Here is a 15,186-nt window from a genome sequence, read left to right as displayed (position 1 = left end):
GATAAATTAATTGGAATGAAGAGTAATTAATTAATTTAAATGGCATCAAGATATTGCTTGCATCCAAAATATGCATTTTGCTATGTGTGTGGACAATTTTAAAGACAAAGTCAAGTAAATATTTCATGGAAGCAAGTCATAAAGTGCGAGGTCTGCAAGACTAGCTCAATATACCAGTCAGAGATTAGGAAAAGCTCTTAGCACTTTGTTTCGCATGCCAATATTATAAAAAAAACTCTTAAAGATCAAATAATTTTGTTTCAATGATTTAAAATACTTAATTCATTTTAAAAAAGTTGCAACTGACATAGTGCAAGTGAAAAAGTTGCAACTGAGTTTCCATATATATAGGTGTACTGACAGATAATTCAAACACTGCTACTTGTGCATAGTGAATCTCACAAAACATCACTCAGCAGCTTAAATAATTTATCTAGGCATTCCTTTATCAATTGCCCTCATATTGCAGAGCCCTGTGCTGCTAGATCCCACTCCCCTAAAAAGAATCAGCCATTTTCAGGAGAAAGCAGCAAGTCCAATAGCGAGGAAGATACTATGTATGGAAACTAGAGTTTTGGAGTTGCAGTTGAGGATAGGAGTCCAGACTTCCCAAACAAGAAAGATGTCAACAATTTAACTAGAGACTTAGGTCGGACCAAATTAAATGCTGAGTTTTAGATATCCAGGCTCAAACAGTGAAATTTAATAGATGAAAAGATGCAAGTCACAGATCAGAGAAAACGTTTTAGATCACAGATCAGAGAAAGCTATTTTAGTCAGTATGAGCTGTGCTTCTGCAACAATGTGGCCAGTTTTTTAAAGCAATTGGTATAACATGTAACCAAAGAAAATGACAACTACTTATAGGCTGTTCATTCCGGTGCCAATAGGTCATCAAAGACTTTAAATTAGTATTACTCCTCATGAACCATCAAGGTGGTTTACAAAATTTCTTTGTACCCTTAGGAATTTTTGTATTAAAAATAGTATTGGCCATATTAGGCCTAGTGATAAAGTAGAAGCGATCGCTCCATGCACATGAAACACACCTGTTAATAATCAAATAGAGCTTGCTAATTTAGTTATGAGAGTAAAAACTCATCTGAAGAACTTGTTAGGGAGAAAATTATAAGTTGATTTTTATAAAAAATATTTTTGGTAAAAGTTTTTTGCTGAAGTCGAAATATGCCTATTTAAACAATATTAAATATTGTTGAATAATAATAAAATAATACCAACAAAGTTATATTCATTATAAAGTACGTCACGCATAAATTTAAATTAAAAATTTCAGTGCAAGAGTGCCAATAGGCCGGGTGAATAAAAAAAGCAATTGCTCACAAGCAATTGCTCTGAGTAAAAGTAGAAGCTAAAAAGCAAATGCTCATAGCAAAAGCAATTGCTAAAAAATACGTGAATAAAGTTTCGCTTTTGCTCATAACTGTTTCCGCTTAAGAGTAAATGCTTTATGTCACTATCAATAGAAATTGTTTGTTTTTATTTTTTCGTTTAAAAATGGCTGCTTTTAGTGTAAATCAGACTGATAATAATGATAACTAAAATGAAAATAATGATGATAAATCCGATAAAATATATACGCCAGTGCATTATCAAAAAATAAAACAAAAAGCAACTATTATAGGCGTAAAAATTGAAGCAATTGACGTTTTATGAGTTAAAGCTTTTTTATTCATGTCTTTTTCTCTTATATGAGTAATTGCTCAGAGTAAAAGCTTTCGCACTCAAAAAAAAGCAATTGCTCAAAATTTTTATTCACATAATTTGAGAAATTACTCCAAAAACTTGGAGTAAAATCAATTGCTTTTTTTATTCACCCGACCTAATGAATTATTTTTTCTATTTGAAAGTTTAATTCAGCAAGATGTTTTTTTTAAATTTCCATTGAACACTATCATATTATCCTTTAATCATACCTTGGTTAAGTCGAACCATTACCTAACTTGCACAGTTTTTTTGGGTCTATTTGACAAAAAACTTAGCTTAACTAGGACTTTTACTTTGAATTGTCTATGTAATAAAACATCAAAACTTGCAACACTTCAATAAAAATTCCACACTTTGAATTTTTTTTTTTAAAAGAACTGCAAATTTCACTTACTAATTAGAGCATAAGATAATGTAAAAATACTATTTAAAAAGACATATTTTTTTAAACAATTTTTTGGAAAAAATGTTTATACAATTTAAAAATATAAATATTTTTTCAATAATTTAAATAAAATTTGTTCATTTATTAATAATCATTAGAAGTAATTTGTAAAAAACATTTTGCATAACTCTGATAAAATGTTTCAAAAGATAAGTTTTAAAGTAATTTATTACAAATGCAATATTAAACGTAACAAAAAGTAATTTTCGTTTTGAGTTTTTAAAGTTTTATTTTGAAGCTTATATATTTTTGTTAGGAATTGTTTTTTTTGTTTTTTTCATTAGTTTTTTTTTTCGTAGTTTTTTTCGTACTTTAAATTTAGCTTTTCTCTTTTTCAGTGGATTTCTGAAATGTTTAAACCATTAAAACATCTATACAGTCGTAGTCAAATTGTCAACAAAAAAAATCATTAGAGTGGTCAGCAGTAGCATTCAATCGCACGCCATTCAACATAACGAGTACATAATTGCACTTGTTAATAACATGTTTCAATTTTATGAGCGCAAAATATGGCACTGAACATTACTCAACCCTAAAGCTTTTTGAGTGATTTTTGGGATGGTTCTTTTAATGATTTTTGGGCTCTTTCTTTTCTAGAAAATGTCCAAAAAGTTGTTAATTGATCTGCTCTATCTGCTATGCTTGAGCCTTTTTCTCATCATCATAAAGTTGTATCTCTTTCTCTTTTCTATACTATCATAGTCGCGGCTCAAAGAAACTATCATCTCTAGTTACATTAACTAAAACTCATTCTTGCTTGACTTTTCATTCAGCAAAGTCTCATTTGTTTACTGTATCTGTCCCTGCATGCTCTAAAAACTTTTATTTGCCTACTCTTTTGCTCGCACTTTAACCCTTTGGAACTATCTCACATCTTCATGTTTTCCTGACTCAAACAACCTACAGCTTTTCAAGTCTTCTGTCAACCAATTTTTTGCTCTACTCTTTTTTTTTTCTAGCAAAAACTTAATAGTGGTTCAAACTCCCAACTTAATAGTGGTTGCTTGCAGCCTTGTTGCAAGTAAATCAGAATAAATTTTAAAAAAAAAGAATCAGTTTGGGTTTAACATTTTTAACAGGAAATGAAATAATTCACTTTTTTTTAAAAATAACCATAAAGTGACTTTTTCATGCTAAAGTTTCACAACTTTTTTTTTTTCTATCTTAGTTTTTTGAATTCTACAATCATTTTCCTCTCCAATTTTCTAAAATAATAGCAAACAAAATGTTAAGTTCATATTTAGAGAGATTTTCAATTTCAGATCAATAACAGAGTTTTAAATGCAGTCTATAGAATTTAGACGAGCACATTATTTTTTTCTGATAATCTAGTACTATCTATATGTCAAAATAATTCAGTGTTTTAGGGTTATTTAGGGAATGCAAATTTTGACGAAAATAAAAAAATCGCAACTCAGAATTCAAAATTAAATTTTTTTCAGAATTTGGTGGAATTCTGAAAATATTTTAAACTTTTTTATGTCTATAAAAATAGTAAAATTAACTTATTTGAGATAATCCATTGTTATTTTTTGCATAAAAAATACTTTCTTTAAAAATAAAAATGGAACATAAAATTATACCAAATTCAATTAGTACAGAAACATTCTAATATGGTATATCATTTAATAATAAAAAATATAAAATTATTGTTTTATTTGCCTAAAATATGCCTTGAGGAAGAAAAGATCACTTAAAGCTGCGTCTCTGAGTCTTGTTCAAACTTTGGTACTAAAGTTATCAGCGATTGAGAAGGCTCGCTCAGACTCCACGCTAGATGGCAGAATCAAAATCAAATTTGAGTAGACAGATTCTAATATTTTGCCACAAACGCCGTTCTCTTCAAAGAACTTAATTTCAGATTTAATTTTTGAAATTAAGCTCCTATTTATTATTTGTTGAGTTAAGTTGGATGATAAATTCAATTAAATTTTGTTCTCCAACTTTTGCATTAATGTTAAGGGCTTAGTTTATTTTTCCAACATCATTTCTATCACATCCTCAGCTTCTGACTGCTCGCCTGAGAAAGTTTCCATGTTAGTGTTAAATATCAATATTTGTGCAAAGTTTTTAATAACTTTGGCTATTGTTTTTTCTCAATGGTCTAGTGAAAGATGTATGAATCTCGCTTTTTCTGCCATTGTGTAAATACTGAAGAGTTCCAGACACATTAGTTCATCTTTGGCTTATTCGGTCTTCTAATTTCTTCTTTAATTTTATTGAAAGTTTATCAGATCCTATTAAATTCTCAAGCATAAAAGAAAATGCTGCATCAGCAGAAAGCAGATTTGCATCTTCTCAACAAAGGGCTTCAACAGTATTCTCAAGCATAAAAGAAAATGCTGCATCAGCAGAAAGCAGATTTGCATCTTCTCGACAAAGGGCTTCAACAGTAAGCTTCACTGGGAAAAGTGCAGGTGCATGCATCAGTTTCTTGAAGATGTCCATTTATCTAGAGTTAAGCAAAATCTTATTCCATCTTCTTTTTAATTTATAAAACCCTGCATCATTTTAGCCCGCATTTTTTGTGCGTATTCTAAAACCATTTTGTGAATCAAGTTAGGTGATTTTGGTAATACATAATCTCGAGCTCCTCTAGTCAAAAAAAAAAAATTTTCAAATCGATAGATGTACAGAAAACTTTGAATGGCATATTATTTGTGATACGATTGCAGAAAGTGATTTATCTTTTTTGTTGAAAAAATAGTTTGTAATCATCATTTTTGATGCGCTGCTTTCTCGACCTTCATCTTGCATGACATCCTATTTTCATACATTAATACTGTGTAATGTTCTTAAATGCGTGTGCTGCGCAGTTGTTGTTGAACCAGCGGATTTTACTATTTCATACCATATTTTACATTTTGCTGTTCGTTTTTTTGATCCTCTTATGAATCCAAACAGAATTTTGATTTTTAAATTGCTTTGTGCATTCCAAATAACTTTCCTTTGAAGACATTTTAGGATGTACTATTGAATAATAATTTAACTTGTTAAACAAAATAAAATTAAAATTAAATAGTTATCAAATAATGTTGTTAAATTAAAACTGTTATTATTCCTGCTATTATTTGCTTACCTATTTAAAAATATTGATCCAAATAATTCAATACACACCACAATAAGCAAATCTCAAGATTGTTGAAAATTGTAAAATATAAGACACGAACACGAGGTTATACCAAATATAAAAATTATTACATGTAAATATGAAATAAAGACATAAAACCCTTAACTGCAATAACGTAATAATGCAATAACACAATAAGCAAATTTCAACAAATTATTACATGTGGATATGAAATGAAGACATGAAATCGTTAACTGCAATTTAGGAATGTTTTATCTATGTCTACTTGTATTATGCAGGATAACTGCATAATACAAGTAGACATGGAGAAGCTGTGAATTTTTTTAAAATTATCTTTGTGGTAGAAAATCTTCTTTTTTTAAACCTGCATTTCTGAAATGCATGCTACATTTAGAATCTCTGCATCATTTAAGCCATTGGTTTTCTACTTTGATATAGGCTTCAACTGATTGAATGGTTGCAGATTAACATCATTCATAACAAACTTTAAGAACAAACCCTTTAGAAGTTTCTATATTTTTGGGAACAGGACTGTAATGATTGACTGTTTTGTTTCTAATGTAACTGTGAAGCCTTTGCAATAAAAATGATAGAGTATGCAATAGCAAGCAACATTTTTTAATTTAGTGCTTTCTTGATACGACTTTACTTTTCAGTTGTTACAATATCTACTTTATCATTGAACTCTTTTTGACTTAATAAATCTTTTAAAAGAAGCCAATAATGTTTTAAAGTTATATTTAGTTTGATTTACTGAATGGATAGATGACAATAAATTTACCTATAAACTAAATCAAAACAATCAGTTAATTTACTAAAGTAACTTACAGTTACTCAAATATTAAATTTACTTAGTATACTCAGAGACTCACAAAGGTTAGCCATACAAATGTTTCTATATCTTATATGTTGTTAACACATAATATAAGCTTCTAACTAAAAATTATTTTAATAAGAAACCTCGAATAAAATATGAAAAATGTGATACCATTTTTATACTTTTATTTTATTTAAAGCGATATCAAGATTTAACATTTTCTATAAATATGCAAGTAGTTTTTAGGAATTTTTTTTAAAAAGAAATTTATTTGAACAAAAAAATTTTAGTCTTCTAAAACTCTCTTATTCAAATAATTTTGCGATTGAAATTCAAAATTGGAAAAATTTAAAAGAATTTTAACACTCAATAATTATAAATTTAGTTGCAGTGACGTCCATAATACCCAGTGGCATAGCAAGGATCATTCCTTAAAGTTAAGTAAAAATATTAAGAAAAAAAAATGACTAAAAGTAATATCATAATAGTATTAAATACATTATTTGCTCATTACATTATAACTTGCTCATTACACTATAACTGTAACTTAAACTTTAAATTATAACTTAAGCTGTGAATTATAAGAGTAACTTATGCTATTTTAAACTCCGCCAAACAAGAAAATATTAAGATAATATTTAAATATAAGAGATATTATGCTAATAAAAATTTTAAACTAATGTAGAAAAGATAGAATTTTATACTAACGCCCTCCCCCCTTATCGCAAAGAGACGCCTGTGATAAGGAGGACGAGGAGGTACAATTTTAGAATCCAGAAACATAACCATAGTCACTATTAGCTGCAGAAAATATTTAAATCAATAATATCTAAACAATGAATAATTTCAGCCATTTCTAATTGCTTTTTGGTGCCTAATAGTATGGACTAAGCACAGTATTAAGCACTAAAGAGAAATTAGTTGACTGAAAGTTCAGATTATTAAACTAATGGCCAAAGAGCCATTAGTTTAATAAACTAAACTTGTCACAAATTTAGACTGTGATCTAGCTAATTTTGTTTTTTCTTTGTGTTTCTTTGACTTTAATTGAAGAATAAGCTGGGTTACACCAGCTAAAAAGTTTATGTTGGCAAAACAAAATCTAAAGAAGCCATATTACTAGACTTATTTGAAGCTTTTATTCATTGATAGCTTTTTTTCCAGGATACTTGATACTTGGTCTTTCTGAAATATACTGAAATATTTACTTTAATTTAAGTAAATATTAACTAAAAAAAATTAAAATAATAACTTGTATTCCTGCCAAGTAGTCTAGAAAATCTAAAAAAAGTTAATTTTAAATTTTTATATAGAAAGGGCTTTCCCATGATGATTCTGTAGAACGAGTTTAACTTGGGATATAAGAGACTTCTTAGCTGTAGTGAAGTTACTATACCTATGATAAACAAAACTCTAAAACCCCCTCCCCCAAATAAAATTGCAGTAAGGATAGGAGGAGCTTGTAAATTCTGGATGATAATCTTGCCAGTTGCAGTATCACATGTAATACCAAATCCTGATCTGCAAAACAGGTTATGCCAGAAAGGACTACATTTATTAAAAATTGCTTTTAAAAATTTTAATTTAATTTAGATCACTACTATATGAAAACCCATCCAATCCACACAATTGTAGAAACATATTGTTAAACTTTAAAAAAAAACTTTATTTTTTATAATTTTTTCATAATTCATACTTATTACTATTTTTGGTATGTTGCGATCTTTATTGCATAAATCTTTTGCTCTGATTTGAGATCAGGTGCAAAAGTATGGAAACCCAAGAAATAGAATTTAATTTATTGACATTTTCTATGTGATATTTGTCACATGGAGAAGCTATATTTCACAAATTAGAAAAAGAAAAATTTTAATTTACACAAATTATTATACATTTTATATATATTAAATATTCATACTTTTTTAACCTCACCACCCTCACGAGATCTCTATAAATGTTGGAGCTGTATTAAAAACTGGGATAGAGATTGGGATTTTTGGCTTTTGTGGTGTAGTCCTATTATATTGGACTATTGACTAACATGACATAGAGTGCAGGCAGTATATTTTTCTAGATATTAATTATTGTTATCTAATCATACTCAAATATAAATTTTAAAGACATATTTATATAAATATAAATTATATATAAATAATTAATAATTCATGTAATATGGAACAGCAGGCCTTGTTATGAGATTGTAAATGCAACTTTACTCAATATCCATATTTACATCATTAAAAGTTGAATTACATCAGTTTCGTATTTCAAAAACTGCATTGTACATAACTTTAATTTGAAACCACATTAAAAATTATTTAGTCTTTATCCTTATAAATAATCTTTAAATTAAACAATGTTAGTAAAAAAATATCTTTAGATTAAACAATGTTGATAAAAAAAAACTATCAATAAAGTTTGAGGAAAAAAATTTCCTTATTTTGAAAAACTTATACTTATTTAATTTTTAAAAGTTAACATTTTAGATAAGTTTTTATATAACTAAATTAAGTTAAAACATCTGTTTATAGTATAACTTATCCTTATAAAATTCTTTTTAATATAATACAACATATCTAGGGGTTATATATACCCTCTTTATTCAAGTATGATAAAAAAACGTTAAAAAACAAACAAATAATAAAACTTCAATGTAATGTGCTCTTGCATTTTAAATAAGAAAAAAAGGTTTCCGAAACGAGGATGTGATGTCATTACAGTCATCTTCATTCAAACCACCTTTATTTGGAGAACACTGGTGATATTGTATTTCTAAAGACTCTCTCACCTTTCTCTTAAAATAGACTGCCTCTACTTTAATTGTGTTGTTTTTATTCCAGCCAAAGGCACCATGGCAATTTCTGGAATGTCCCGCCACAGTCGAATGTTTTCCATTTTCTCTCAAAAGTATGTTCTTGATGTTGGCAAATGCATGTTGAAACATTGAGCTTTCTTTCCACATGAACACTCCAGCTTGTTTCTTTAATTTATTAATTGTTAAAATTGTCGGAAATGTTCATAGAAAATGAATATAGATCAATTATTCAAGTGATGCCACTCCTCTACAATTATATGGTGTCATCAAAGCCCACAAACCAACTAATGTGAATTATAGTAAGCACGATAGGGTCACCTATAAATTCTCCAATTATTTAGTAAATCTCATTCAATCTACCTCCAATTTTAACAAAACAAAACTTCAAAATTCAAAACAATTTGTTGAATGTGCTCAATCATGGTTTATTGATTCTGGTGAATTTCAAGTTTCTTTCAATATTGGTAATCTTTACCCTTCAATAACAGTTAAAAAATCAATCGATTTTTTATTAGAACAACTCCATAATAGTTATGTCTTCAATTCAAAATTATTGTCTTCAGAAATAAAAATTCTTTTACATTTGTGTTTGTCAAACTGTTAATTTTTACATGAAAACAACATACACACATTAGAAGATACCGATTGTATAGTTTTATTATTAATGATTGTAATGGCAGAGAGTTAATAAAAATGTTTTCTGCAATATTATGAAGAAAAAGCGTTAATGCAGGCACAATATCTAACACCACCAATTTATGTAAAATCATTTAAAAGGTATGTTGACGATATCCATTCTAGTTTTAATAATGAGGCAGAATCAGAACATTTTCTCGAGTTGTTAAATAATCAACACACAAATATCAAATATACAATTGAAAAAGAAAGTGAATCACACACAATAAATTTTCTTGAATGCTCAGTAACAAATAACAAATCCAACATACCTCTTTAATATCTATCTTAAGGATGCAATAACAATTGTGCAAATAAAGCTGCATTCTTGTCACAATCCAAAAATAATTTAAGGTGTATTAAGGTGCAACTAATATTTGAATCATTCTTTGGAAATACATTATCACAATTTTTATTCAAATATTTTTATAGATTGAGATTTTTTTTATTTTTTATGTTATTCACCTCCCAAGGCTGAGAAGGCCACTACAGTCGAGGAGGCTATCTTTTTGTGGTTACAACCCTTTCTCAACTCTTTAAATCTGAAACACGAACCTTTATGAACAAGACCGCTGCACTGAGAAACAAGTTTGTTTATTTGAATTTCAAGTTCAAATTTGAAGTTTAATCGAAACTTCAGTTACTTCCTCCCATTCTCCAGCCTTCTTTTACCCATTTCTCATTGACATTTTTAATTATATAGAATATTACTTTCAAATCTAAAATAAATCAATACATATAGATTTAACGTGGAATTTTTTCTTCTATTACAATTTTAAATTATGTTTAAAAATCTTTTTCAAAATAACTTGAAAAATTCTTGTTATAAAAGTAGAAAATTATACTGATTTTCAATATCATTAAACAAAAAAACAAATAAATTTAACAGATATGAAATAATAACAAAATCCAAAAAAACCCAAATTTACCCAATAAAACCCAAAAAAAACAATGGGCCAGGGTTTTTTTAAAAAAATCCCAGGCCCAGTGGGAAAAATGGAAAAAATTGGTTGTGGCTGGGCATTCCAGATATTGCCATGGTGTCTTTGGCTGAAATAAAAACAACACAATTAAAGTAGAGGCAGTCTATTTTAAGAGAAAAGTGAGAGAACCTTTAGAAATACAATGTCACCAGTGTTCTCCAAATGAATAAATGAAGATGACGGTAATTACGCCACATTGTGATTTTGGAAACCTTTATTTTCTTATTTAAGATGCAAGAGCACATTACATTGAAGTTTTATTATTTTTTTGTTTTTTAACGGTTTTTATCATCCTTGAATAACGAGGGTATATATAACCCCTAGATATGTTGTATTATATTAAAAAGAATTTTATAAGGATAAGTTACATACTATAACAGATGTTTTAACTTAATTATATTTATTTAAACTTACTTTAACACAACAATATCATTTTATGTATGCTTTGTTAAAATTTAAATGTTTTTTTTTTAAATGAGGGGGCAATTATTCAAGGGTGAATTTCTAAACAATCAAAAAAATATATATAAACTTTACAATTTTTTTTTTTTGACATTTTGGTTCAACAAAATCTTTGCCTACTACTCATAAACATTCATTCTAAGATCAATCTAAAAACTTAATGATAATGAAAAAACTTTTGTTAATAACCAACTTTAAAACTAAAAAAAATAATTTTTCATAAATTTGTTATATAAAGTTTACTAAACCAAAGCTCTAAAATAATTTCGCCTAGAGGCTTGATTATAGTTTATCCAACAATGCATTTCAATACAGCTATAAATGCATTAGGCACTTTTAACCGGATGACCGGATGAAAAACATTTATTGTCTTGAAAATATAAGCAATAAATAATAATAAATTATAAAAAAATAAACTAATTAAAATTTAAAAAAACAAAACTATAAATTAAATAGTTGAAAATGAACATAAAAAACTATAATTACATTTGATAAAAAGAATTTTATTTAACATGTTTGGAATTTTTAAAAGTTAATAAAAATTGTAAAATAAAGCATTTTAAATTTTTTAAAAAATCTAAATTATATTTAATAAAATAAATTTAAATTTATTAATACTTATTAATAATTTGATTTATTTAAATTAAATCTTGTATTTACAAGAAAATAAATTTAAATTAAAAATTTTTTAAAAATTAGAAAAAATTTATTTAGCTATCTTTTTATATCGACAAAAAAATTATTTCACAATTACGGTGCAAATGTTTTTTACAACAATTAATTGAATTTCCAATGTAAAAAAGTTTTGGCTTAACAAATGGCTTAAGGTGTAAGGTGAAATTTTGTAAATGAAACTTGAATGATGTAACACTTATTACAAGACCTGGAAAAGATAATTAATTTTAACATTTTTCCTTACACTCTACTTTATTTTCAATGAACTAATTTATAAAATGGACAAGTTTTATTTTCACTTGATATAAATGTTTAATTATTCCTGAAGAATGGAATTAGTACTTACATTTGGTTATTTTTGATGATTAAAAAGTTTACAAATTCTCCTCAATATTTTACTTTATATTCAATGAAATAATTTATAAAATTTAGAATCATTCTAAGAACAAGTTTTAATTTCAGATATCAATAACTGTTTATAATGTAAAATTATGAAAAGAAAAAAATAATAGTTTATAGGAAATTTAAAAAAACTAGATAATCAATTATATACCAGATATATTCAAATTAAATTTACTTTTCAATAATAAATTTTTTTTGTTGAAACATTTGGTTTTTTAATGATTTTTTTTTTTTTATATATTACAGCTTAAATATGAAGGTGTATAACCTAGGGTTTGTTATGTTAGGTACATTAACCATGTTAAATATGGGTGAATAAGTTTGAATAAGAGGGAATATATAACCCATGATAACAGCTGGTAATCCTAAGAATATATATAATCCCTATAAATGTTGTAAAAATTAAAGAAAAAATTGTTAGAACCTCAGATCTATAAACTTCAGACATAATATTTAGATATATGGCATTATTTAGATTTAACACTTTTTTAATTATGTTTCTTAAACGAATTCATTATTACATTCATTCATTTTGTCAATTATTCATTAATTGCTTGTTAACTGATTGAACATGATTAAATAATTGATGAATTAAAAATACCTTGGGTCCTGGAAGTGCATCATTTTGTTTGAACTTCATTTTTACAGTCTGTTTACCACAAGATGATAAAAATCTGACCCTAGGAAGAAGATCTGGATTACTGTTAGAACTTCCTCTAAAAAAACTTTCTTGCTGAATTTTCTCTTCTTCGGTGAGCGCTTCGCGCAGCCTAGTCCTACAGTGCTTTGGAAATTCATCCATTATCATGACAAGACCAGCAATTTGAAAACTTTTAATAGCTACTGCAACAGGTTCATAAACACTATGTTGTCGGGAGGTATCTTGTGCAATTTCTTCATGAGACAAGTCCCAATAATCGATACTAAGAGATTATTAACAATTAAATTTAAAAAATTATAAATTTTAATTACTTAAACTAATTACTAATTTTATTAATATTTTTTTAACTTCACTCCCAACAAGGTTGCAAGCAACCACTACTAAGTTGGGAGTTACTAAAAAACAAATACAGTTAAAAAGCAAAAAAACAGTTGTCAGAAGATTTGAAAAGTTGTAGGTTGTATGAGCCAGGAAAACATGAAGATGGGAGAGTTCCAAAGAGTTAAAGTGCAGGGAAAAAAACTACACAAATAAAAGTTTTTAGAGCATGCAAGGACAGATACAGTAAAAGAATGAGACTTTGCTGAATGACCAATCAAGCGAGAATGAGTTTTGGTTGATAGAACTAGATGATAGCTCCTTTAAGCAGCAATCATGATATTACTTTTAGAAAAGAAAAATAGATGCAACTTTACAATGATAGGAGAGAGACTTAAGCTAGGAAGATAGAGCAGGTCCAACATTTTTGGACCTTGCCTAAAAGAAAAAGAGCATCATTAGAAGAACCAGTTCTAATGTAACAATAATATTCCATACAAGAGGTAGAGAATGGAAACAGGAGTAAGATAATGGCAAACACGATAAAGAGAAGCAACCTTAGTAGATGATAACTTTACAATTGATTGTATATATGGTTTTCATGAGAAGTCAGTAGTGAACAATATTCGAAAAAGATGTCAAGAAGAGGACTAAGTGAGAGGATTATATTATGAATGCTAACAATTTTGATAATTGCTTGCAGTAAATAACTAAGTTTTGTTGGAGTTAAAATTTACAAGCCACTGCAAGCCCTAATCTTTTAAAAAATTGAAATTAGATTCAAGATTGGCTGCCTGTTCTAAGCAATCAAAAAGAGAAGACTTTTTGTCAAAACAAGAGTGTAAAGTTTAGTCATCAGCAAATAGAATCATTTTAGATGTACAGTTGTTAGGAAGATTATTAATGTAGAAAAGAAAAACAGGACCAAAAATAGAACCTTGAGGTACCCCAGTATTTACTAAAAAAGAAGAAAATCGTTGGCCTTCAAGGATGACTTTAAAAAAGTGGCTAAAAAGAAATTTTTTGATAATCTCAAAAACTTTTCTAGATACACAGTATAAAGCAAGCTTTTGGAGAAGACCACCATGCCAAACTTCATCGAAAGCTTTAAACATGTCAAGAGCAATAGCTCTTGCTTCACCTCTCCATCTAATGCAGGATAGAATCTTTCAGTCATAGCAGTTAGCAAGTCAGCTGTAGAATGAGAAGATTAAAAACCATATTGACTGTCTGATAGAAAGTTATTTAACACTACTAAAAGTTTAAAGTACAAACACATATTAACGCTCAAAATACTTATTCCTTTTAAAAATATTTCCTTTTTTTTGAGATTTAACATGGTAAAAATTTTTATTTTATTTTTTTGTGGGTCAATTATTTTAATTTATTTAAATCAAAATAACAAATTTTTTAATCAAGCATTAACAAAAAAAGAAAATACCACTTAAACAAACCGAAAAGCTTAAATCTATCCTCACTAGGTGGATCAATCAAACCCAACCATGGTATATTTTTAATAATTACTCATTAACTACTTATTCAAATACTTTTAGCTTTTAGATATTTACATTTGGTTTACTTTAGTCAAATTTTTTTATCATGCCTTACATACGCACGATATAATACTATTACATGTGTACGCAAAATGTAATACTAGTATTACACTAATGCAATGTAATATAATTTTTTTTGACTGAAACAAGAATTAAATTATAAAATAAATGCATTTATGCTTGAAAACTTTCAAGTGAAATTTATAGTGCAAAACAAAAAATAATTTTACAAGGTGTGTTCTATTTCTTAAATATATATATGTCCCTTTGGTTATAACTTTAGAGTTATACCCTTCACAGTGATTCTCACATGTTTACATCTTGTATTTAGTTTTATTTAGTATCAGAGTTGTTAGTCCTTGGCCTTGGCCTGGCTTTAAGGCCAAAAATTTAGGCCTTGGCCTTGAAACTGTTGACCTTGGCCTTGAAAATTTTGGTCTTGGCATTGATTGTTTTGGCTTTGGCCTAAAAAAAAAAATTCATAACTTCTTATTGATTTCATTGAATTCTGCACATAACCTTGGTCTATTTTTACAAAATGTGGTTTTATTTTTACAGCACTTG

At 27.6% G+C, this 15,186-nt stretch overlaps 1 protein-coding gene across 2 annotated transcripts in view; it reads right to left on the bottom strand.

The window, feature by feature from the left end:
• Window positions 1–15,186, bottom strand: part of LOC100213404 (autophagy-related protein 2 homolog B) — a 92,847-nt gene that overhangs the window by 65,257 nt on the left and 12,404 nt on the right. For both annotated transcript variants that reach the window (XM_065804892.1, XM_065804893.1), the window contains exon 5: window positions 12,692–13,013. In XM_065804892.1, the coding sequence (XP_065660964.1) occupies window positions 12,692–13,013 (322 nt within the window). The remainder of the gene's footprint in view (window positions 1–12,691; window positions 13,014–15,186) is intronic.

The sequence above is a fragment of the Hydra vulgaris genome, chromosome 09 (assembly GCF_038396675.1).
Source record: "Hydra vulgaris chromosome 09, alternate assembly HydraT2T_AEP".
Lineage (NCBI taxonomy): Eukaryota > Metazoa > Cnidaria > Hydrozoa > Anthoathecata > Hydridae > Hydra > Hydra vulgaris.
Note: the sequence above shows the minus strand (reverse complement) of the source record. Positions and strands in the feature narration are given on the sequence as shown.